Source organism: Hirundo rustica, chromosome 29 (assembly GCF_015227805.2).
Source record: "Hirundo rustica isolate bHirRus1 chromosome 29, bHirRus1.pri.v3, whole genome shotgun sequence".
Classification (NCBI taxonomy): Eukaryota; Metazoa; Chordata; class Aves; order Passeriformes; family Hirundinidae; genus Hirundo; species Hirundo rustica.
In genome coordinates this window covers 141,848-160,999 of record NC_053478.1, presented here as the reverse complement: position 1 = coordinate 160,999, position 19,152 = coordinate 141,848, and the positions used below count along the sequence as shown (strand labels likewise).

General features: G+C 62.2%; 3 protein-coding genes across 12 annotated transcripts; all 3 read right to left on the bottom strand.

Annotated features, from left to right (window-relative positions):
• Positions 1–1,066: 1,066 nt before the first annotated feature.
• Positions 1,067–6,563, bottom strand: PBXIP1 (PBX homeobox interacting protein 1). 2 transcript variants are annotated; one of them, XR_005704198.1, is made up of 14 exons: positions 6,494–6,563; positions 5,913–5,991; positions 5,589–5,688; positions 5,437–5,504; positions 5,201–5,345; positions 4,894–5,106; positions 4,788–4,811; positions 4,636–4,709; positions 4,426–4,551; positions 3,367–4,337; positions 3,237–3,286; positions 1,955–2,018; positions 1,264–1,416; positions 1,067–1,196 (listed from the first exon to the last, which is right to left on the bottom strand). XR_005704198.1 is itself a non-coding variant. In XM_040088092.2 (14 exons), the coding sequence occupies exons 2-13, from the start codon at positions 5,970–5,972 to the stop codon at positions 1,347–1,349; spliced, it is 1,965 nt and encodes a 654-aa protein (XP_039944026.1). In that variant the 5' UTR covers positions 5,973–5,991; positions 6,494–6,563; the 3' UTR covers positions 1,067–1,196; positions 1,338–1,346. The 2 variants fall into 2 exon arrangements, 1 of the variants encoding a protein (XP_039944026.1); XM_040088092.2 differs by having other exon boundaries at positions 1,338–1,416.
• Positions 6,564–6,696: 133 nt separating this feature from the next.
• Positions 6,697–8,566, bottom strand: PYGO2 (pygopus family PHD finger 2). The gene is made up of 3 exons (XM_040088132.1): positions 8,443–8,566; positions 8,314–8,363; positions 6,697–8,238 (listed from the first exon to the last, which is right to left on the bottom strand). The coding sequence occupies exons 1-3, from the start codon at positions 8,564–8,566 to the stop codon at positions 7,165–7,167; spliced, it is 1,248 nt and encodes a 415-aa protein (XP_039944066.1). The 3' UTR covers positions 6,697–7,164.
• An 87-nt stretch (positions 8,567–8,653) lies between these two features.
• SHC1 (SHC adaptor protein 1) lies at positions 8,654–19,048 on the bottom strand. Of its 9 annotated transcripts, none has more exons than XM_040088014.2 (14): positions 18,973–19,013; positions 16,908–16,991; positions 13,193–13,354; positions 12,881–12,951; positions 12,520–12,583; positions 12,139–12,258; positions 11,657–11,710; positions 11,490–11,541; positions 11,181–11,307; positions 10,915–11,083; positions 10,663–10,723; positions 10,375–10,542; positions 10,027–10,289; positions 8,664–9,760 (listed from the first exon to the last, which is right to left on the bottom strand). In XM_040088014.2, exons 2-14 carry the CDS (start codon positions 16,917–16,919, stop codon positions 9,632–9,634), a joined length of 1,452 nt encoding a protein of 483 aa, XP_039943948.1. In that variant the 5' UTR covers positions 16,920–16,991; positions 18,973–19,013; the 3' UTR covers positions 8,664–9,631. The 9 variants fall into 9 exon arrangements, with proteins under 9 accessions (XP_039943944.1, XP_039943945.1, XP_039943943.1 ...); XM_040088016.2 differs by lacking the exon at positions 18,973–19,013 and adding an exon at positions 18,876–18,892; XM_040088013.2 differs by lacking the exon at positions 18,973–19,013 and having other exon boundaries at positions 8,663–9,760; positions 10,375–10,539; positions 16,908–18,657.
• Between the last annotated feature and the right edge of the window lie 104 nt (positions 19,049–19,152).

Sequence of the window (19,152 nt, the reverse complement as noted above, 5' to 3'; positions counted from 1 at the left end):
ACCAGGCGCCAGCGCCCGTGCTCCCCGACAGACAAGTCCCGAACGACCCCCCCTCATCTGTTTAACCCATTGAGTGCCCCGACGGGCATCCCCTCTTCTTTTGTATAATCCCCCTTAATCCGCTTATAGAGGCTGGAGATTACAAGCAGCAGCTGGAGCAGGTGTTCCCATCCTGGGGGTGGGTCACCCCGTGGGTGGGGGTGCGGTGTGTGTCTCTCACGATGTCCTCAAGGTCAGGGTAATGGTAGACCCAGCGTATGTGACATATACATAGAGATGTATATAGGGCCCTAATCCCCCCTCAAAAACCCCAGCCCAACCAGGAATCACCACCACCACCCCCCACCGTGCACAGCTGTTGCAGGAGAGATGAGAGTGTATGAATTTGGGAAGCAGATAATCTGTAGGCAATTGGCTACTAGAAACCTTATTAAAAGACACCATGAAACATCCAGCTGGTGACCCTGTGCTTGGACAGAAGGTATTGAACTGCACTTCTGCCTCCCAAAAGCTGGGAAACCCACAGCAGTGGTAGGGCAGGATCACCTGTGTGTCCCATCCTGAGAAATGAGACACAGGTCCAGTGTGGCAGCAGTTCTCAGTGACAGAGCTTTATTCCAGAACTGGAAACATTAGCAGGAGGTGGAGGGGGAGCTGCTGGGGGGAAGGTGGGATGATGCAGTCCCCAGGCCCCAGTGGAGAAACACGGAGCTATAGGTTCTTGAGCAGCGACTGCACCAGCATCTCCAGCTGCTTGCCCAGGGTCACCTCATCCCCGTCATTGGTGATCACCCAATCAAAGGCCACTCCCTGGTCCAGGCCGCACTCAGATTCAGTGTCGTCCACCCCTGGTAGCACAGAGCCCAGGCAGGCCCCAAGGATGGTCAGAATATGTCTGTCTGTACCCTCACCACAGCCTCACCCCCCAGAACTCGGGGCCTCGATCCAAAGGAATCCAAAGGGGCCCCCACTGCCAAGGAACGGTAGGGGAGGCAGCAGACCTGTGCCCATTGGGCAACACCAGTTTTGGTGTCACACTGGGCAAAGCTGCCCCTCACTTGCTCACCAGTGACAAAGACCCAGTTCCTCCTCTTCCTGGTCTCCTCAGTAGCCACCACCCGCACAGTCTGCACCACATCCCCAAAGGCGTCCCGGAACCATTCCACATCCGAGAGGCGCCGTGTGTCACTCACGATCTGTGCAAGGGCTCCATCAGCATCCATCCTCTGCCCTCAGTGCTCCTGTGCACTCCCCAAAACTCACCCACACTGGCTGCAGTGCCCCCTCCACTGCTGCCCGGCAGAAGAAGCCCGGGTCGGTGTGGCGCTTCTCCTCACCCCAGCGGATCATGTCCTGACGAAACATCTCCTTGTAGGCGCTGGCATCCAGGAGTCGCTGAAAGTCGAGGCCATGCTCCTGTGGGGAATAGGCATGGCCTGGGCCAAGGAGCATGGGATGGCACAGCCATGGCTGTTGTGACGTGCCGTGCCTCAGCACAGCAGAGTGGAGTGGGATGGCTTAGAACAGCAGAGCACGCAATAGCTTGGCACGATGTGGTACAGCACGACGGTGGAACGGCACAACTTGGCAGGGCATGTCCTGACGTGGCTTGGTGCGGTGCAGCACGGCACAGCTCAGCACAGCATGGCAAAGCATCAGATGGCACAGCGCAGTGTGGCAGAGCAGGGCACAGCTCAGCACTGTGTGGCGTGGTGTAGTACGGCATGAGCATGCGAAGGCACAGAACAGCAAAGCACATGCCCTGGCACTACTCAGTGTGGCACGGCACGGCTCGGTGCAGTGCAGTACGAGCGTGGGATGGCACAGCACGCGGTACACACGGCACTGCCCAGCCCAGCTCAGGACGGCACTGCATGTCATGGTGTGGGCACGGTATGAGCGTGGAACGGCCCAGCTCGGCGCGCTGCGACAGGGCTCGGCGCGGCCGTGGTACCTTGGCGTACTGCTCCTTGAGGGGCCCAGAGAGGCGCAGAACGGTGCAGACGTCGGGACCCAGCCTGTGGGAGAGGCGCAAGCAGGACGGGCAGTGGTACCGGCTCCACCGGGCCAAGCCCCGGCTCCCCGTCCTCCGGAACCACCCCCGCACCCCGTGCTTTCGCCGCCCTCACCCCCGGCCCCCGTCCCGCCCCGCTCAGTACCGGCTCCGCAGCTCCTCGGCCACGAAATCCTTCCCCGATTTCCTCTTCCCGCTCAGCAGCAGCACCGCGCGCGGCGCCGCCATAGGCGCCCCCGGCCCTGGCTCCGCCCCCCGCCCCGGCTCCGCCCCCGGCCCAGCCCTGGCTCCGCCCCCGGCCCCGGCTCCGCCCCCGGCGGGACGCGCTGCTCGTGGCGCCCCCTCCTGGGCAGCGCCAGCACCGCAGCGAGGGCGGCCGCGCACCCCGCGGGGATGTGGCAGGTCCTGCTGTCCCCAGGATTCTCTATCCCAGCCGCGCTCCTCTCCCAGCGCCCCCGCTTCTTCCTCACACCCTCCATTCTTCTCTAAAGCTCCCTTTCCCCAGCACCCTGCTCCTCCCAACATCCCCGTTCCTCCCAACATCTGCATTTCTGCACCACTCTTCCCCCGGCAATCCTTATTCCTCTTCTGCACCCCGATTTCTCCCAGCATCCATCTCCCCCAGTACCCTCTTTTGTCTCCGAGCACCCTTCCTCCTCAACATCCCTATGCCTACTCTGCAGCCCACTTTTTCAACTGCCCCTTACTTTCTCCAGCACTTCCCTTTCCTCTTCACTCTTCTTCCTCTAAATCCCCATTTCCCCCAAGCACCCCCAAACAGCCTTTCTTCTCCCCAGCAACCCTTCCCCTCCAACACACCATATTCCTCTCTGCCCCCCCTTTTCATCTGTAGCCCCTCTCCTGCAGCAGCCCTTCCTTCCCTCTCACAGCACCTTCTTTGCCCATAGCACTCCAGTCCCCTCTGCTCTCCTCTTACACACCCTATTCCTCTTCTGATGCTCCACTTCCCCAGCTGTCTTCCCTCAGCACCCTCCCTTCCCACCCCTAGCATCCCCGCTTTCCCCACACCCACACAGCTCTGCCCAGTGATGTCTTTATTTGTGGTGGCAGTGCAGCATCACAGTGCATTTGGTTGGTGATGTGGCCCTACTCGACCCTACAGAGAACGATGGTAGCCCCCAGATCCCCGTAAAAAGCACAGGGGGAGCCCTTGTGTGGGGGTGCTGGCACACTACAACACTGCCTCCCTGGCTCTACCCACGCGTGCCATGCTGCCTTGGGGCTCTCTGGCTCCACACGTTCCCAGAGGTGCTGCAAGAGAAGGGGAGGTGTGATGGGGTGCAGGAGGGGGGAATCCCTGGGGACCCCCGGCACCACACGCCCCAGCTCACCCACTGTAGTGCTGCAATATGTACTCCTCGAAGCCATCAACCGCCTCCTTGTCGCCCCACTCCTGCCACGCCACCTCCTCAAGCAGCTCCTCCACATCATCCACAAAATCGACAAACCGCAGGCGGTCGTGGGCAAAGACACCATCAGCCCTAAAGACCCCATCAAGCCGCAGTGCCACGCTCCCAAATTGTCCCCCCAAGCCCAACTTCCCCATGAAGCTCTCCAGCAGCTGCAGGAACTGCACCTTCTGCACTGGCTCCAGTGCAGCCCCAAGCACTTCCTGGCCCTCCTTGTGGGCACAGTCAGTCACCCCAGAACAGCCCTGTGGTGCCCGGTACCGCCTGAGCTGGGGCAACTTATGGGAACCATGCTGGGGGTGACTGTGAGACACCTTCCCCCAGGCTTTGCCTGGCTTGTGCTCACGGGGGGTTCGGGGATCCTTCTTGTGGGGTTTACCATGCTCTCTCCTCTCCTGCTTGTGGGGGGACCCCCTGGTGCCGTGCTGCTTGTGCCACCTGCTCTCCTTCTCCACCTTGAATGGCTTCTTCCAGGGTCTGGAGAAGGACCCCAACCCCTCTGCCTCCAGCACCTGGGCCAAGTGCTGGTCCAGGGTGCTTAGTTCCTCCACAAGCCCCTTGAGATCCCCAGAGCCACGCACACGGTCCAGGGTGGCCACTAGCTCCTGCCGCAATGAATCCAGACTGCCACGCTGCCGTGCCGCGGCCTTGCTGCACGCTGGTGCACCTGTGGCGCACGGCTGCTCTGCTGTTGGCTCCCTGGTGCTGCCCGGTGCCCCTGTGGCCTGCAGCCGCCGCAGCTCAGCCTGGGCCTCCCGCAGTGCCGTGACCTCCCGCTCCAGCGCAGCACGCAGCTGCGCGTTTTCTACGGCCAGACTCTGTTGCTGTGCTCCAGCCGCTGCCGCCTCACCCTCACTCTTGCGCAGCAGGGCCTGCAGCTCTTCCTTGTGGGCCTGGGGCAGGGATGGAGAGCTGTGAAAGAGGCAGCAGCAGGAGAGCAGCACCAGAACACAGCACTGAGACATGGCACTGGGCACCAACCTGTAACTCCGCCTGCATGAGCCGGATCTCCTGGTTCTCTTTGGCCAGCTTGTCCAGGAGCTGGCTCATGGACTGCATGCTCTGTGGGCCTCCAGCATCTGGCAGAGGGGGCTTCTGCTGTGAGTCCTGGAGGACCAGAAGGTTGGGAGCCCTGGGGGTGTTGAGGACACCCTCTGCCCTCACTCAGTCCTGCTTGAGACCCCTCCTTACATTGCTGTCTATGGACAGCAGCAACTCCTGCTCCTCAGCAGCCAAGTCCCAGCTCCCCACACTCTCCATAGAACCTGCAGAGGACATGGGTCCAAATATCCAGGCTGCTCCAAGATGTCCCCCTGCCCTGTGGGCTAGCTGCCTGTACTCACCATCTGCCGTGTCGTAGATACCACCTGGGAAGAGGAGGGGACAATGAGGGGGACGTCTGGACCCTACCCTGTCCTTAGGGCCTTGGCCACTGGGACCCCCACTTACCAGTGATGATCAGCAGCCCCACAGCAACCAGTGCCAAGGCACCCAGCAGGTACTTGCCCATACTGAGCCCATCATCACCAGTGTCTGGTGTCCCTTGGTGTGGGGCAGGTGTGACAGTGGGGGGCCCAGGATGGGGCTTGTGGCCCTGCCGCCACCGCAGCCCGTCCGTGTTGTTCTCACTGCTGGTGCAGCACACGTCCTCCATTGTTGGCCCTGTGGGGATACGGGGGGGACCTCCAGGGAGGATCTACACCTAAACACTTGCCAGCACAGATTCCCCCAGACCAGTCCCCTGGGAGGCCCTGACCTGCTTGGGAGGTGTCAGGGCAGTGTTTTGGCTCAGCCTTCGCATTCAGCTCCTCCTGCTCATTGCCCTCCAATGTGCTGGACTCTGCAGAGTCATCCAGGGCAGGCACAGCCCACGCCCTGGAGTCTTCACACTCCTCTGGGTCCTGCAGACACAAGCACTGGCACATGTGGTGTCCCTGTGTAGGGAGCAGACCCCAGTTTCAGCTCGGCCCCAGTCCCCCAGTTCTGACTCACCCCCTGCTCACTGCCCTCAGGGCACAAGGTCTGGCTGGGGAAGGTAGTGGCACCATTGGTGGTCAAGGCTGAGGAGAAGCAGAGCATGGGGATGAGACAGTGGCACAGGAAGGTGACACCAGGCTTGTCCCATACCCACAGTGGCTGCCTGCCTGTAACTGTGTCCTGGGTGCCTTCATCCTCCTCCTCCAGTTCCTCATCATCAGACCTGTGGGAGTCCTGCTCTGGACCCACTGTGTCAACGGGGAGACCCTATGGGAAGGGGGGACATAGGGAGATACCTTTAGCCCTGACCTCCATGTGCCCCACTGTGTTTGCAGCCCTGGGTAGGCTCTGGGAGGTGTGTCCGAGGGTCCCCAGCTCTGAGAGCACTGAGAGGCCCCTAAGGGCCCCAAGGCATAGGGTACTCAGTTCTGGGGTGTTGCCCAGGAGACCTCAAGCAGTGAGGGTCTGCGCTGGGAGTTGCTCGCCCTCACCTCACTGCCCACCAACACCGAGCTGCTCTCTGAATGTCGGGGATCCAACTTCTCCGCCATAGGGACAGTCCAGCACTATCTGCAAGGGGACAGACGGGCAGACGCACAGACAGAAGGACATGACCCAACTCCCAGTACCAGCTGGATGTGACCGGGAGAGCCATGTTCCCGGTGCCAGCCAGTCCTTCTAGTCTGTAGGTGGGGGGCTTTCAGGGAGCCCGGTGCACCGGCTCTGCGGCTCCACCCCCACTGACGCCAGCTGCCGTCGCGGGGTATTTTTAGCCGGTGATGCCGCCCAGCAGGTGGACGGGAGACGCGGGGCCTGGCGTGGGGAAACCAGGGGCCCCGGCCGGGATCCCACCGCCCCACAGTGAAGCAGCAGCACGGAAGGGGGGGGGTCTCGAGCAGCCCCCGCCCCCCTCTTCCCCGCCACCCGCCCGGAACGCAGAGCCGGCCTGGGGATGACGTCCCCGCCGCTGACAACCCCCTCCTCTCGGTTTCCCCTCTCTTCCGAGCAGCGCCCGCGCCCCTGAGCCCCGTCCCGCTGCCGGCTGCGGCCCGGCACGGGCAGCGGGCGGTACCTGCACCCGCCGCGTCCTGCCGGCAACTTTTCCCCGAGGCCGCCGCCGCGCCCGGGACGGAGCGCGCACGTGACGCGAGCAGCCAATCGCAGCCCGCGGCGCAGCGCCGCCCTGAGGGACGGGGGGCGGGAACGGCGGGCGCGGCCCCGCCGCCACCGGACACCATCCACCCCCCGCTCCGGTACCAGACAGACACCGACACGCGCGTTTGAGAGCTTTATAACGACGGTACAAAAATTTCCATTAACGACTGGCTAAAACGGATGGATCTGGGGTGGGGAGCGGTACCGGGACCATCCCGAGCACCGGAGCGTAGGGCACCGGGACTGCCCTGTGGATGTGGAAGGGGGCACCGGGAGCGCTGCACAGCCCAGGTGGTGCCCCCTGCAAGGGAAATGACCTAACTGGGAGCAGCACTGTGAAGCACCAGGAAGCCTCAAGCCCGATGCACAAGGGCCAGAGCCTTGCCCACAGCAAAGCGCTGACAACGGCCCAGCACTGTCCCAAATCCCCTGGTAGGTCCCAGTGGGAGGCAGTGCCCGGTGAGCAGCCACAGTCAGTGCATGGCAGTGCCTCTCTGGCTGGCAGGGGTGGGGTGACAGCTACAAAAAAACTGGGGGTTTGGTCCTAAATCAGTGGGGGAAAGCCATACATGGTGGCTAAATGGTGGCTCAGCCGTCGTTGGCAGTCACCAGCTGTCCCATGCCCTCCCGGATGTAGACCGACTGGATCTCCTTTGTCTTGAGGCAGAAGTCGCAGGCCCAGACGGCAGAGGCTTCAGTGGTGAGCAGTCCATAAGCATTCTCAGTCATCCCTGTGCACTCTCGGTGGAACCACTTCTGGCAGGAGGCCTCGCACAGGATGGCATCCTGGTCATCGTTCACCTCGTTACGACAGGCCCCGCAGGGGTACACGAGCCCTGGTGGTGGCTGGTGCCCTGAGGTGCTGGTGGCCTTGCTGGGAGGTGGCAGTGGGAGGCTGTTGGTCTCAGGAGTGCTGGCACTGCGGCCAGCACTATTGGGGGCAAAGCCAGGCTGTGCTCCATTGACGGCGGCAGGGGAGCCCGAGTGCTGCTCCTGGGTGAAGGTGCTAGGGGGAGGGTTCTTGCCTCCCTCTTCACTGCTAGTAGGGAAGCTGGGATCCGCCCCAGGGAAGGGACTGGCGGTAGGGGGCAGGGATGGCATGTTCTGCCCAGGGCGCTGCATGGGCGATTGTCCAAAGAGGTTGCCGGGCTGGCTGAAGCGCTGAGCCACTGCTGGCCCCCCCGGGGGGTTGAGGGCTGGCCCGGGACCCATGTCCCCCCGCGGGGGCTGCCCCATAGTGGGAGACATCATGGGCCCGAAGCCTGCAACAGGCCCCTGCATGAGCTGCCCCATAGGGGGGCTGAAGTTCTGTCCTAGGGGCTGGCTAAAGGGCTGCCCGGCGAAGGTCAAGCCCCCCGGCTGCACGTAGTTTGGATTCTGGGGGGGCATGGTAAAGGCCGGGCCCATCTGCCCGGGGGCGAAAGGAGGGGGCTGCCTTCGCAGGGGCTGGGGACCCCCGCCGTAACCAGGAGGCACCTGCGGCGACATCCCCCCCTGCACGCGGAATCCGCCGAAGGGGACGGGGCTGCCCAGGAAGGGGGCGGGGGCCGCCGCCACCTTGGGGGCTCCGAAATCATCCTCGAAGGGATTGGAAGCCACCAGGTGGTCCACCATGGGAGTGGGCGGCGGGGCGAACTCCGAGAGGTGCGAATAGGCAGAGCCCTGCGGGGAGAAGGTGGCCGTCAGGGTTTCTGCGGTCCGCCCCCGGCCCCCACGCCGCCCCGAGCCCGGCCCTACCTGCGTGTTGGACTTGCGCCGCTTCTTTTCGGGGCTCTTCATCTGCAGCCCTACGGGGACAAGCGAGGCCGCGTCAGCGGGGCCGAGGCGACCCCCCACCCACCCCGGTCCCGGTCCACCCGCGCTCACCTGCCTTCCCCTGCTTCCGGCCGGGCCCACCGGCGGCAGCGCCGCCCGCGGGATGCGGGGGCCCCGGCGGGGGCGGCGGGGCCGGGACCGCTCCCTCCAGCTTCTCTGCGTGCGAGGCCGCCATAGCCCTCACAGCGCGCGCATCGCCGCCATGGCCCGACCGGATCCGGAACCCGCGCTCGGCCAATCACACGGCGCGGGGGCAGGGCGACGTCCGCGAGGCGTGTCAATCACCGCAGGCTCCCACCCCACCCCTTTGGTCGGACCAGACCAAGTGCAGCGCGATGAAAGGGGGGGAGCACGCATGGAACAAACCACGTATGTCCTGGGTGGGAGGGAAGGAAAAAGGACGAACTGCAGCGCCCGTAGGGGAGCACAGGGCGGAACCGCCCGCCCGCAGTGATTCCCCCAGCTCACACCAGCCAGGGCCTAGAGAAATACCAACTTTAATACAACCGCCAGTTCCTTTGGTATAGCGAGGCCAGGGGCTGTGAGGGGCGGGGCTGCACTTTGGCTTCAGGGGAGATACACTGTGCATGCAGGGGGGGTTCTCCCACCAACCCCCCGGGGCTGCCAGCTGCCAGGGAGGACGGGGACGTGGTGGCGCACGTCTTGGAGCACAAGCACGTTACGGAGGGAGTACAGGGCGCTAGGAGCATGGGGGAGGCTCTGCAACCAGCCCCTGCCCTTGCATAAGAGTGTGGGACCTGCAGGGTCAAGGCACAGATTTAACACGTAAAGTGATCCGGTACAGTCGAGGGCCTCGTGCTTGGAAGAGCAGAGCCCCCCATGGGCCCCCTTTCTGGCCCAGGGGCCAGAGATAAAGACAGGCTGTCTCTGGCTCAGGGGGGCTCAGCCGTGCCCGTCCTGAGCCTGTGCTGGTGAGCACAAGAATGGCTGTGGCAAGACAGCAGGGCTGGGTTTTGGTAGGAGCTCAGCTGCTCTGCAAAGGCCGAAGCTGGAGGGGCAGGGGCTTTCCAAAAACAGTTCCCCACCCTGAAGGCACTCAGCCTGAGCCCCACCCATGGCCACCAGCTCCATGTGGTGAAAGGAGAGAGGCCCTGTCCTCAGCCAAGTCCATGCTCAGTCCCGGGTGGAGCACCTAGAAGAGTCTGAGGACTCCCTGGGGCATAGAACATGGCCAGAGGGCTGCGCAGTGGGGGTGCTGTGCACTGGGGTCCCCAGGCGCTCACAGTCTCCTCTCCACTGGCTGCTGCAGGCACATCTCACTGCCGGCCGAGATGATGGGCAGGTGATTGTCCATGTGGTAGCTGATGAGGTGGCTGACACTCTCAAAGCGATGATCTTTTGTACGCACCTGGGGGGGCGGAAAAGGGGCACACTCAGGAAGCTGTTACTGCCCACATGAGGCCAGAGCCACCACCCTCCATGGCATGGGCTAGGCACAGACCTGGGGCTGCAACCTCAAACTCATGCTCCACCAGACCCTCTCCATCCCCAAAGCCAGCCCAGAGTTGTTCGCTGATGAACGGTGCAGAACCCCAATGCTCTGGTGGCTCATGTAACCCCTATGACCCCCCCTGCTGCCACAAGCACCATCCCCAGGCCCCTACATGGACTCACCACACCCTCAGGATCGACGAGTAGCAAATGCTTGGGCTGCCCGCCCTGCAAGCCAGTCAACACGTACTGGCCCGGGGTGGTGGTGCTCTCCCGCACCAGAAAGTCTCCATTCACTTTCAGCAGCTTCTCAGCCTCCTTGCGGTTCATTTTCCCATGGTACCAGGGCTCTCGTCTCAGCTGCTCCTCCATGGAGGCCACCACCTGGGCAGGGGGCAGCCCCACAGGCACAGATGGGGGCACACGCAGGGCATCTTCAAAGGGCTCTGCAAGGAGAGAGGAGCAAGGGGACCATGAGCAAGCCCACAGCCACCTACCCACTGCCCTGGCTGCAGCCACCATTGCACTCACTCATGTCGAAAAGGTCCCTCTGTGTACTGCCGTTGGCTGTGGCTGGGGTGCCAGCAGCTGCAGCTTGGCGTGTCTTGTCTATGTTCTGCACGTTGACGTAAGACGGGTCATCAAAGAGGTCTGTGCGGCCAGAGGTACCTGCTGGAGCCAGGTATTTCTCTCTCCCTGCTACCAGGAGCACTGTGGTCAGCAGGGCTTCAGCCCACTTTGGCCCCCCACCAGTGCCCATCATCAAAACACCTGGGGTCCATGAAAGAGGATGGAGACTGGCCACACCCATTACATTACCTTGGCCAGGAGCTTGCTGCTTCTGGGGGTCATACTCCCCACCGGACGACTGGCCGACAGGCTGCAGGGAGAGGCAGTGATGAGCCCTTCCGCCCTTTCCTGCTCATCCCCCTTCCTGCTCCCCAAACCCCAGGCTGCCAGAGACACCAGGGAGACATAAGTAACCTTCAGCAGAACCCATGGCCCAGTTGGGATTCCTCCATCTCCCTTATAAGATGGTGCCTTCCCAAGAGGACATGCCCAGAGCCTCACCAGTGTGGCACCCAAGTGATTCGGGGTCTGAGCAGCCCCATCCTGCAGCCGCATGTCCACGACCCCCCCAATGGGAGGCTCCTTGCCAGGGAAGTCATTGTAGTATTGGTGATCCGGGGCTGGTTCCTCCTCTTCTTCATCCCAGGCAGAGCCATCAAACCCTGCCATCCTGGGAGAGCACAGTACAGATGAGCCTGTGACAGCAGCCACAGCTGCATCCCCTCTCGAAAACCACCTTCCTCCTTGTCACACAACCCGGCTCTGACCTGTCGTGGGGGGTCACCAGCTTTGGAGGGTTCTTCAGGTACTGCTTGAAGCGCAGCTCAAAGGCCTGCCCGATGGTGCTGATCACATCCTGTGCCAAGCCCTCAGGACACTCCAGGATATGGCAGGCTGGATAGAAAATGGTGGGATGGGACTGTGGAACTCCAGCACTAAGGTTCTTCACCCCTGAGCCTGGCCTGTACACCCCAGAGATTTCTTATGCGTCATCCAGTTTCCCCCCCTACACTGAGCTGATCCCGAACACCTCCGAAGTGGGGCTCTGGCATTGAGGACCCTTGCAGCACCCTCACCTCTCTGATTGACGGGGTCTTTGGCAACATAGGCAACATATTCAGCTGTATCCTGTGGGTGAGACAGCAGCAGTGAGACAGGGCAGCTGGGGAGCATCGGGCCTGAGACCTCAGGAGAGGGCAGGAGAGGCCCCTACACAGGGCAGGGATGGGGACTGCATACTCACCGGGTCTCCCCCTGATGCAAAGGATATGGACTGCATGTGGTGGTTTGCGATGATCTGCAAGGTGGAGAGCTTGTTGGACATAGCCAGAAATTCCTTGTCACCCACCCAGGGGTGGCACATCCCGCTCCTCCCAGGACCTGCCATGGGGGGCTCAAAATCCTCCAGAGCCCTGGTTATGAGCCACAGACCACCAAGAAAAGGACTGGGACATCACTGGGAGTGGGGTCAAAACCAGGAGGTCTGGCCCCAGGCTAGGGGACTTGGGGGTCTCACTGTCTCCAGGAGAGATCCCACAAAGCACATGGGATATTCCTCACACCTCCTCAGCCCCAGGGACTGCGCGGAGGTGGGCACTCATCACGCAGCCCATCCAGACTTTCCTTGGGGAGGCTGGGGGCATCCCCCACCCCAGCAAGACCTGGGATGAGGTACATGAGGATTCCTGCTTGTCCAAAACCAGCCCAACCCCTCCCCATTCTCACCTGCTTGCAGTCTGAGGCCATAAGGTTGAGGCTGCTGGTGGAGATGGTCAGGGTGATGGGCATGCCTGCAAACTTCAGGTTGCTCTTGCCCAGGATGGAGCTTAGGGAGCGGCTGCAGGGCTAGGGGCAAATGGTAGTGTAGAGAAGGGGCTCCCCAAACCAGACAGCCCAGCAGGAGAACAGGGCACATCCCACTGATTCCACAGCAGAGATGGGCACCTTGTCCTCACCACAGACCCTGGCCCAAGCCTCAGTTGGGAGATCAGAGCCCTGGGCTGACCAGCAAAGCACTGCCAGCTGGGCTGGGATCCCGTCCTTGGTCCTGTGCCCAACCAAACAAGCCATGCACACTCCCCAAGCAACTTCCCAGCCAGGCCTCACCTTCCTTCTCCTCACGGCTCCCTTGGCACCAGGCACAGCCTCACACACCAGCCCAATGGCTTCCCTGCAGGGAGCAGAGTGAGATGTCAGTCCCCTGCCTTGCTCCAAGACTCCCCAACCATAGGACTGAGGACATGGGGATCAGCGCAGGAGAGACAGGGTGACAAAGTGGAAGCTCTCAGGCAGTGCCAGCTGGGGCTCTTTGGGTGGGCAAAGTACACTGGAATGAGTATTTGATGGGCTCCAGCAGGCTCTGGCTCTCACTGAAAGCCCCACATGTTACCAGGGGCTTGCCTAGGGCTCAGACAACTTCCTCACCCCTCCCCAAAAGGAGCAGCCCCTGGGGGGAGGCAGAGCTCACCTGGTCACCTGTGTCCTGGTGTTGAAATCCAGAGCCCTCATGGACTGGAGCACTTCCACACAGCCCATGTACTGTGCAAGAGAGCAAGCTGAGTTTTGCCAGCCATGAAGTTTGTCCCCCATGCAGCCAGGGAGGGGGCTGGGATCTCAAGCACCCCACCTCTGTGGCAGTAACTTCCCTGAGAATCCCACTGCCCATTGCCCCACCCTGTCCCCCACCCCTCTCCCAAAGAGCATGGCACATCCTACCACCAGGAGGTCCCCAAATCCCCACAGTGACCCTTCCCCCTCTCCCCGACTCCCCAGCACTCACCCGGACGTGGTAGGAGACCCCGGAGCCCATGACCTTGTCATCGGGATGCAGCCAGCCACGGGTGGGCTTATTGACAAAGCTGCCGTGGCGGGTCCATTCATCACCCCCCAGCTGGCCACCTTCCACCCGCGTCTTCTTCCCACAGCTCAGCTTGTTCATATCCTGGGAACAGACAGCGACAGGTCTCACTGAGCTGGAGCTGGCAGCACCCCCTGGCACCAGTGCTGGCATCCCAGGCGGACCAGTTTCCCCTGGGCTGCTGCTGGCTGAAGAGCCCCGCAAGCTGAGCAAGTTGGCGGGATTGGAGAGCTTCAGGCTGGCCATTTTGGGGAAGAAGGAGCAGAGGGTGGTAGGGCTCTCCTCCAGCTCAGGTGAGAGCTCCCCAAGAGGTGCAGCATGGCTGAGGGAGGAGGACAGGGAACCAGGCAGAGACTGCATGCTTGCAAGGGATTCCACTGGGGAGGGTAGGACTCCCAGGCCTGCCATGGCCTCCTCCGGAGAGGAGACAGACTCGTTCCGCAGGTGGCTGTATTTGCTCTTTTGCAGGAGATCCATCCTGGAGACAGGTGAGAAGGGCCACAGCCACTCTTGTCCAGAGTGGCAGTAGGGTGGATGCAGCCAGCTGGGCCTCACAGGGCCCCCACAGAGAGTCCAAGTGCCTGCAGCCGCCAGGAAGCTGTCACCAAGCAGAAGCCTTGGCTGAACTCTGCACTAGGTCCACACCAGCCCAGCATGGCTGGCAGGGAGAGCTGGGCGTGGGACACTGGGCAGCGGGTCCAGGGGCTGCCCGGCACGGTGCAGGCACAGCCGATCAATCGTGATCGGCGTTGGCAAGGATGCGCAGATCCATTCCGACTGAGAGCAACACACCACGGCAGGGAGGAAACGGGGCCGCAACGACACGCCGGGGAGCTGCTGGCACAGGGACGGGAGCTCAGAATGCTCTGTCCCCAGCCTTAAGGTCCTCAAGCTCCTTGCCACTCCAACACCGGGCCAGCAACAAATCCCACTGTCTTCATGCAGGACCAGATCCAGCTCCCTCTGCCCCGCTGCTGGGCTCAGCACGGCCACCCTCCACCCCACAACTCACTCCAGCCCCTGTGCTGCTGCCCACTAAGAGAAAATCAAAAGCATTAATATTTAAAGCCCAGAGGCGAGGCAGACACAGAGTGCATCCAAGCTCATCCCAGCCCTGCTCCAAGCACCGTCCAGGAGGGAACAAGGTCCTTCTGTGGCAGCCAGCGCCACGCAACCCACGTGCTGGTGGTGAGCAGCTGCTGTTGGCTTGCCAGGCTCTGCCGGGGGGAGCAGTGATGCTGAGATGACACTGGTGCTCGCAGCTTCCTGGAATACAGGGACATGCAGTCCTTTGAGAGCACAGATCTTGCCTGGAGGGCCGGTAGGAGAAAGAGGAGGATGGCCAGGAGCAGGATACAGGTAAGCTGTGCGCTGGACAAGGCAGGGCTCAGCACAAACCCCCAGACGTGGTGGGGAGCCTGTGGGAGAGACTGCAGCTAATTGCTGCTGCTTCCTGCATCCCAGCTGTTCCTCCCGGGAGAAGAGATGAAGGGGCTGTGGCTGATCGGAAGAGCTGTGCTGACTCACAGGCGGCAGGGCAGGCTCTGCCCACGGCGCGGGCTGCGCTGGGGCTGGGGCGCTGCGCAGGAGGGGCTCCCGGCGAGGGGTGGGGACGCAGCGCTTATCTGGAGCAGAAAAATCAAGGTCACAGGCGGAGCTAGCGGGAGCAGGCAGCAAGAACGTACTGGGGGCAAAAGTTGGCCCCTTCAACCTCAGGGAGCTGGGTAAAGCTCCCACCTGTGGATCAGGGGGCTCAGGGGAAGGTCTCCCCTGTTCCCCTATCCGTGACACGCTTGCGTGCAGCAGTAATTTGCACCAGCTTGACTTTGCTGCCCTCTACAGCCTTGGCCCCACTGAGGGACAAGAGCTCTCCCCCATCCACCAGCTATGGGATGAGGCAAGGAGCTCAGGCAGAACCCAAACCCTGACACACCGCAAGGCAGACCCTCACCAACCACCAGGTGCTCTGGCCACCAAACCAAAACTGGGTAAATCCAGACCAAGGAAAAGGCTCTCCCTGCTTGGAGCCTTTGCCCAGCACTGCGTGGCACTGGAAGCTGCCTGCCCCACTTCAGAAAGCCCGGCACACTGCCATGGGGACAGGAAAAGGAAAGGCAGAACAGGGCTGGAATTGTCACCTATGTGATGCTAGGGGCTATGGCACACAACAGCAGGCCCATCACTAAAGCATAACCTTGGCCATGCACACCAGCTCTGTGAATGCCAGCCCCCCACCTCAGCCATGGTGGTCCCACAGGCGCAGAGAGCCTATGGCTGTTCCACAAAGTTCTTGTCCCCTCCCGGGGCCCCCGGCTGTTCGGTGCTGTGACCTTCCTGTGGCCGCAGCACCACTCCTGTAAAGAAAAGCAGGAAGCCCGGAGGCAGGAAGTTGCTGGCCCAGTGAGGGGCCAGTGCAGCCCTGCTGCCAGGGGAGCTTGGCTGGGCGTCATCAAGTAACTGTGGGGCAGCAAGGTTTGCCCGTGACAGACTGGCCATTGGTTGATGTGGGCCTGGGCTTGTCTGGCGTGGCAGCTCTGTGAGCCCTGATGCTTCCCCAGGATAAGAGCAGGAGGGAATTGTGAGGGGGCAGGAGTGTCTCCTTGGCCCCTTCTCACCACCCCAGGGCTCAAAGCAGCCATTGCCTCCAGGCAGCAAAAGGCTGATGAGCCTCCCAGCTAAAGCCCCTGCTCAGACACATCTCTGCTTTTATAAGCTAGAGTAAATTCCTGATTTTCTGAGAACCTTCGAGGCCAGTCTGCCCACATCACTCAACAGCCTATGACAAGACGCAACGCAGCTCCCAGCCCTTGGAGACTAGAGGTGCTACCATTGCAGCCCCCCCAGCCCCAGAGTCCACCCCAGGGAATGAGAGCTCCCTCCCAGTGGGCTCTGAGTGCAGAAGGCAAACCTTGAGATGTGCAAAGGTGCAGAACACTGGCCCTGCCTGAACAGGCAGTCCCAAGTCCCATCCCACAGGCTGCAGCCCTTCTCTTTGCCAGGCAGATGCTAGGAGCTCGTGCTCCTGCAGCAGAATATAAGCAGAACAGCTGGAACAACTGCCCCCAAGGAGCTCTGGGGACATGTTCTGGCCCAGCTGCCCCATGTGCCCTGCCACCACAGAAAGACAATGGATCATGAGAAACAGAGGGATGTGGACTACTTTCAGACACCTGAGCTGGGACTTCACACACCACCTGGGGCAAGGAAGAGAAGCAGAGTGGGGATGCTCAGGACCCCGCTCCCAAAATCCTCCCTGGAAAAAAACTGGGAGCTCAGTCAGAGGCCTGGAAGATGCCAGTGGTTTGGCAAGAAATTGCAGCAAGGTGCAGGCGGCCACACATACAAACCTTGCCCTGGGCAGGAGATCCCCTCTGTCCACCTGCAGCCAACACTGAACCTCTGGGGCAGGGGTGAAGTAAAGATCACTCAAATCCAGCCAATAGCTGATTTTTCCCCCACGCATCACAGCAGCATCAAACATTTATGCATTACTGCACGCAACCTCTCCTTCATTCTGAAGAGGGGGTTAGGAGATGCCAGTGAAGATCTGGGGAAGAGGTTGGAGACCTCCCAGAAGGCAGAGGAGGCAGGCAGAATCCACCACCGAAGCCACTTAGCCCTCCACCGAAGTCCTTACCACGTACTCCATCGCCGGCGGAGGGCAGGGCAGGCCCTGGGCAGGGAGCAGAGACACACAGCGCCTCTCGTCTGGCACTCCGACCTGCGGTTCGGGGACAAACAGGGAGTTAGCCAGCCCTGTCCCAACCGGCTGAGGTGGGGGCCCTGGTGCCAAGAGGCAGACCCTGCTCCTCCATGCTGTCCACAGGTGGATGGGACTACGGCTGCTGTGCAACATGCTGCTGATACAGAGGGCAAGAGGAACCTGGAAGCCACCTTCTTCGCATTGGAGAGAGGATGGAGATGGGATGCACTGGGACAGGAACACCAGGCTGAGCCTGGCACTGCTTGAGTCCTGCCCACACTGGCAAATGGTATTGGGGGCCGAGACCCGAGACGTGTCGGAGCCGATCCCTGCCTAGCCCAAAAAACGCTTCTGGAAAGCCACATACAAGAAGAGTGAAAGCAACCCAGGGGGGCAGAGCTGCCCCCTCCTCCACCTCCTCAGCTGGCACCCTGATACAAAATTATACACAGAGCCCCCAGGGCTGTGTCCCTTCCTCCCAGGGGACCAGTGAAGACAGGAGTCATGGAAAGAATGTAGAAGGGGTGAGCTGGCAGAGGCAGGGAGCTCTGCAAGGGGAAAACAAGGCAAGCAAAGCTCTTCTCAATCCCACTCCCACTGCCCAGCCGAGGCAGTCAAGGCCAGGCCAGCGGAACAGGGCAGGGCAGCAGACATGATTTACTGCCTGGCAGCAATTGTACCTTTATCCGCCTGTACCAACTGTTGCCATTAGCTTGGAAGGGGGCAAGATAAGGCAGGCTGTGCTTGGCAATGGCAGTGGAGACTCCTGCAGCACTACACCGCTGCCAAGTGGAGGTGGCAACCGGGCCCTTTGGGATCGGGCACCGAGGCTGCTGGCAGGGAAGGAGCATCTGGACCTTGAGCCAGCGTGCTCAGCCTTACCGAAGCCCATCTGTGCGCCCCCCGAGGATGGAACACTGCTGTGCACGGCTCCACAGGTGGTTCAGTCAAGGCCCCACCAAAGGGCAGTGGGTGGATCCTCATGCCCTGCTTGGCTGAGAAGAGATTGCATCTTCAGCCCCACTGTTACAGGCTGAGACCAGGACAGCCCTGGCAAGCACCGACAAGTGCCCTTTGCCCACAGATTTATGCAGTGCCAACGTGGCAAGCAGGGCCCAGGTCACGCTTCCTTGGAACCCATGTCCATGGCCTATAATCTGTGTGGGTGACCCCATTTAAGAGATTCAAGGGGAGAAGCAAGAACAGATGGACACAACACACTGCTGGAGAGTAGACAGAGATCTGCAAGGGGCAACAGCCACCCCTGATCACAACAGCTGGGCAGGCTCCAGGTACTCACTGCTGCCTTACTCTGAAGCACAGAAAGCAGGATGGCAGACCCCAGCACTGCAGAGGCCGAGGAACCCTCCAAAACCCAGCCAGTGCCCCATCCCTGCTGGACGTCATGCCAGTCTTGGGTCTCGGGATTCTCCCCAGACCCTGAAGCACCTCCACAGCTGGTGTCCTTCCCGAGTATCGCACCAGCATGGGGTGGGGCGATGCAAGCCTGAGCCCGAGACACACACAGCAGCCGCCACGTCGGGTGGGTCACCCCAAGATCTCAGCACGGCACGGGCTCCTCCAGCCCCCGTCGGGCCGCACACCGGAGGGCCTGCCCCACGGCTAGGCTCCCTCACGCTGAGTAAACGAGGCAGCTGGGAAGGGCGGCTCAGGCCCTCACAGCACAGGGAGCGGCGGCGTCTCGGGGGCGACTGCGGCAGGACCCCCACTCGTTCCGCGGAAGGCGGCGGCGGCGATCGATGCGGCCTCAGTCCGGCGGCAGTGCGGCCGCGGGGACACCGCGGGGACACCGCGGGGCCTGGCCTTGGATCCCGGGCCCCGCGCGGGTCCCCCCTCCTCCGTCCGCGCGCGCCCTTACCACCCCGGCCGGCGCGCGCTCACCGGGCACCATCGGTCACGCGCGGGTTTCACGCCGCTCTCCGCGCTCGCGCGCCCCCCCTCGCCCCCCTCCCCCTCCGCCGCGCTCGCCACCACTCACTTCCGGCCCGCGCCCCTCCGGCGTAGCCCCGCTGCGCCCATGTCACGTGACACACGAGCCAATGGCGGGCTGCGCCCGGCCCGCGGGAAGCGGTGCCACGCCCCCGTGGCGTCGCGCGGGCGCCGGCCAATGGGCAACAGTCCAGCCCCGCCCCCGGTGCGGCGCCAACCAATGGGCGCG

Bases quoted from the DNA above. Each gene is read 5' to 3' on its own strand.
- PBXIP1 (XM_040088092.2), bottom strand. From the start codon at position 5,972: ATGGCGGAGAAGTTGGATCCCCGACATTCAGAGAGCAGCTCGGTGTTG. The intron at 5,505-5,588 runs GCAGGCAGCCAC...GCTTCTCCTCAG, and splicing joins CACCCAGGACACAGTTACAG to CCTTGACCACCAATGGTGCC. The intron at 4,552-4,635 runs GTAAGGAGGGGT...CTGGTCCTCCAG, and splicing joins TGCTGTCCATAGACAGCAAT to GACTCACAGCAGAAGCCCCC.
- SHC1 (XM_040088009.2), bottom strand. From the start codon at position 13,747: ATGGATCTCCTGCAAAAGAGCAAATACAGCCACCTGCGGAACGAGTCT. The intron at 12,952-13,192 runs GTGAGTGCTGGG...TCTCTTGCACAG, and splicing joins GGGTCTCCTACCACGTCCGG to TACATGGGCTGTGTGGAAGT. The intron at 11,308-11,489 runs GTGAGGGTGCTG...TTTTCTATCCAG, and splicing joins AGACCCCGTCAATCAGAGAG to CCTGCCATATCCTGGAGTGT.
- PYGO2 (XM_040088132.1), bottom strand. From the start codon at position 8,566: ATGGCGGCCTCGCACGCAGAGAAGCTGGAGGGAGCGGTCCCGGCCCCG. The intron at 8,364-8,442 runs GTGAGCGCGGGT...TTGTCCCCGTAG, and splicing joins CCGGAAGCAGGGGAAGGCAG to GGCTGCAGATGAAGAGCCCC. The intron at 8,239-8,313 runs GTAGGGCCGGGC...TTCTCCCCGCAG, and splicing joins GGCGCAAGTCCAACACGCAG to GGCTCTGCCTATTCGCACCT.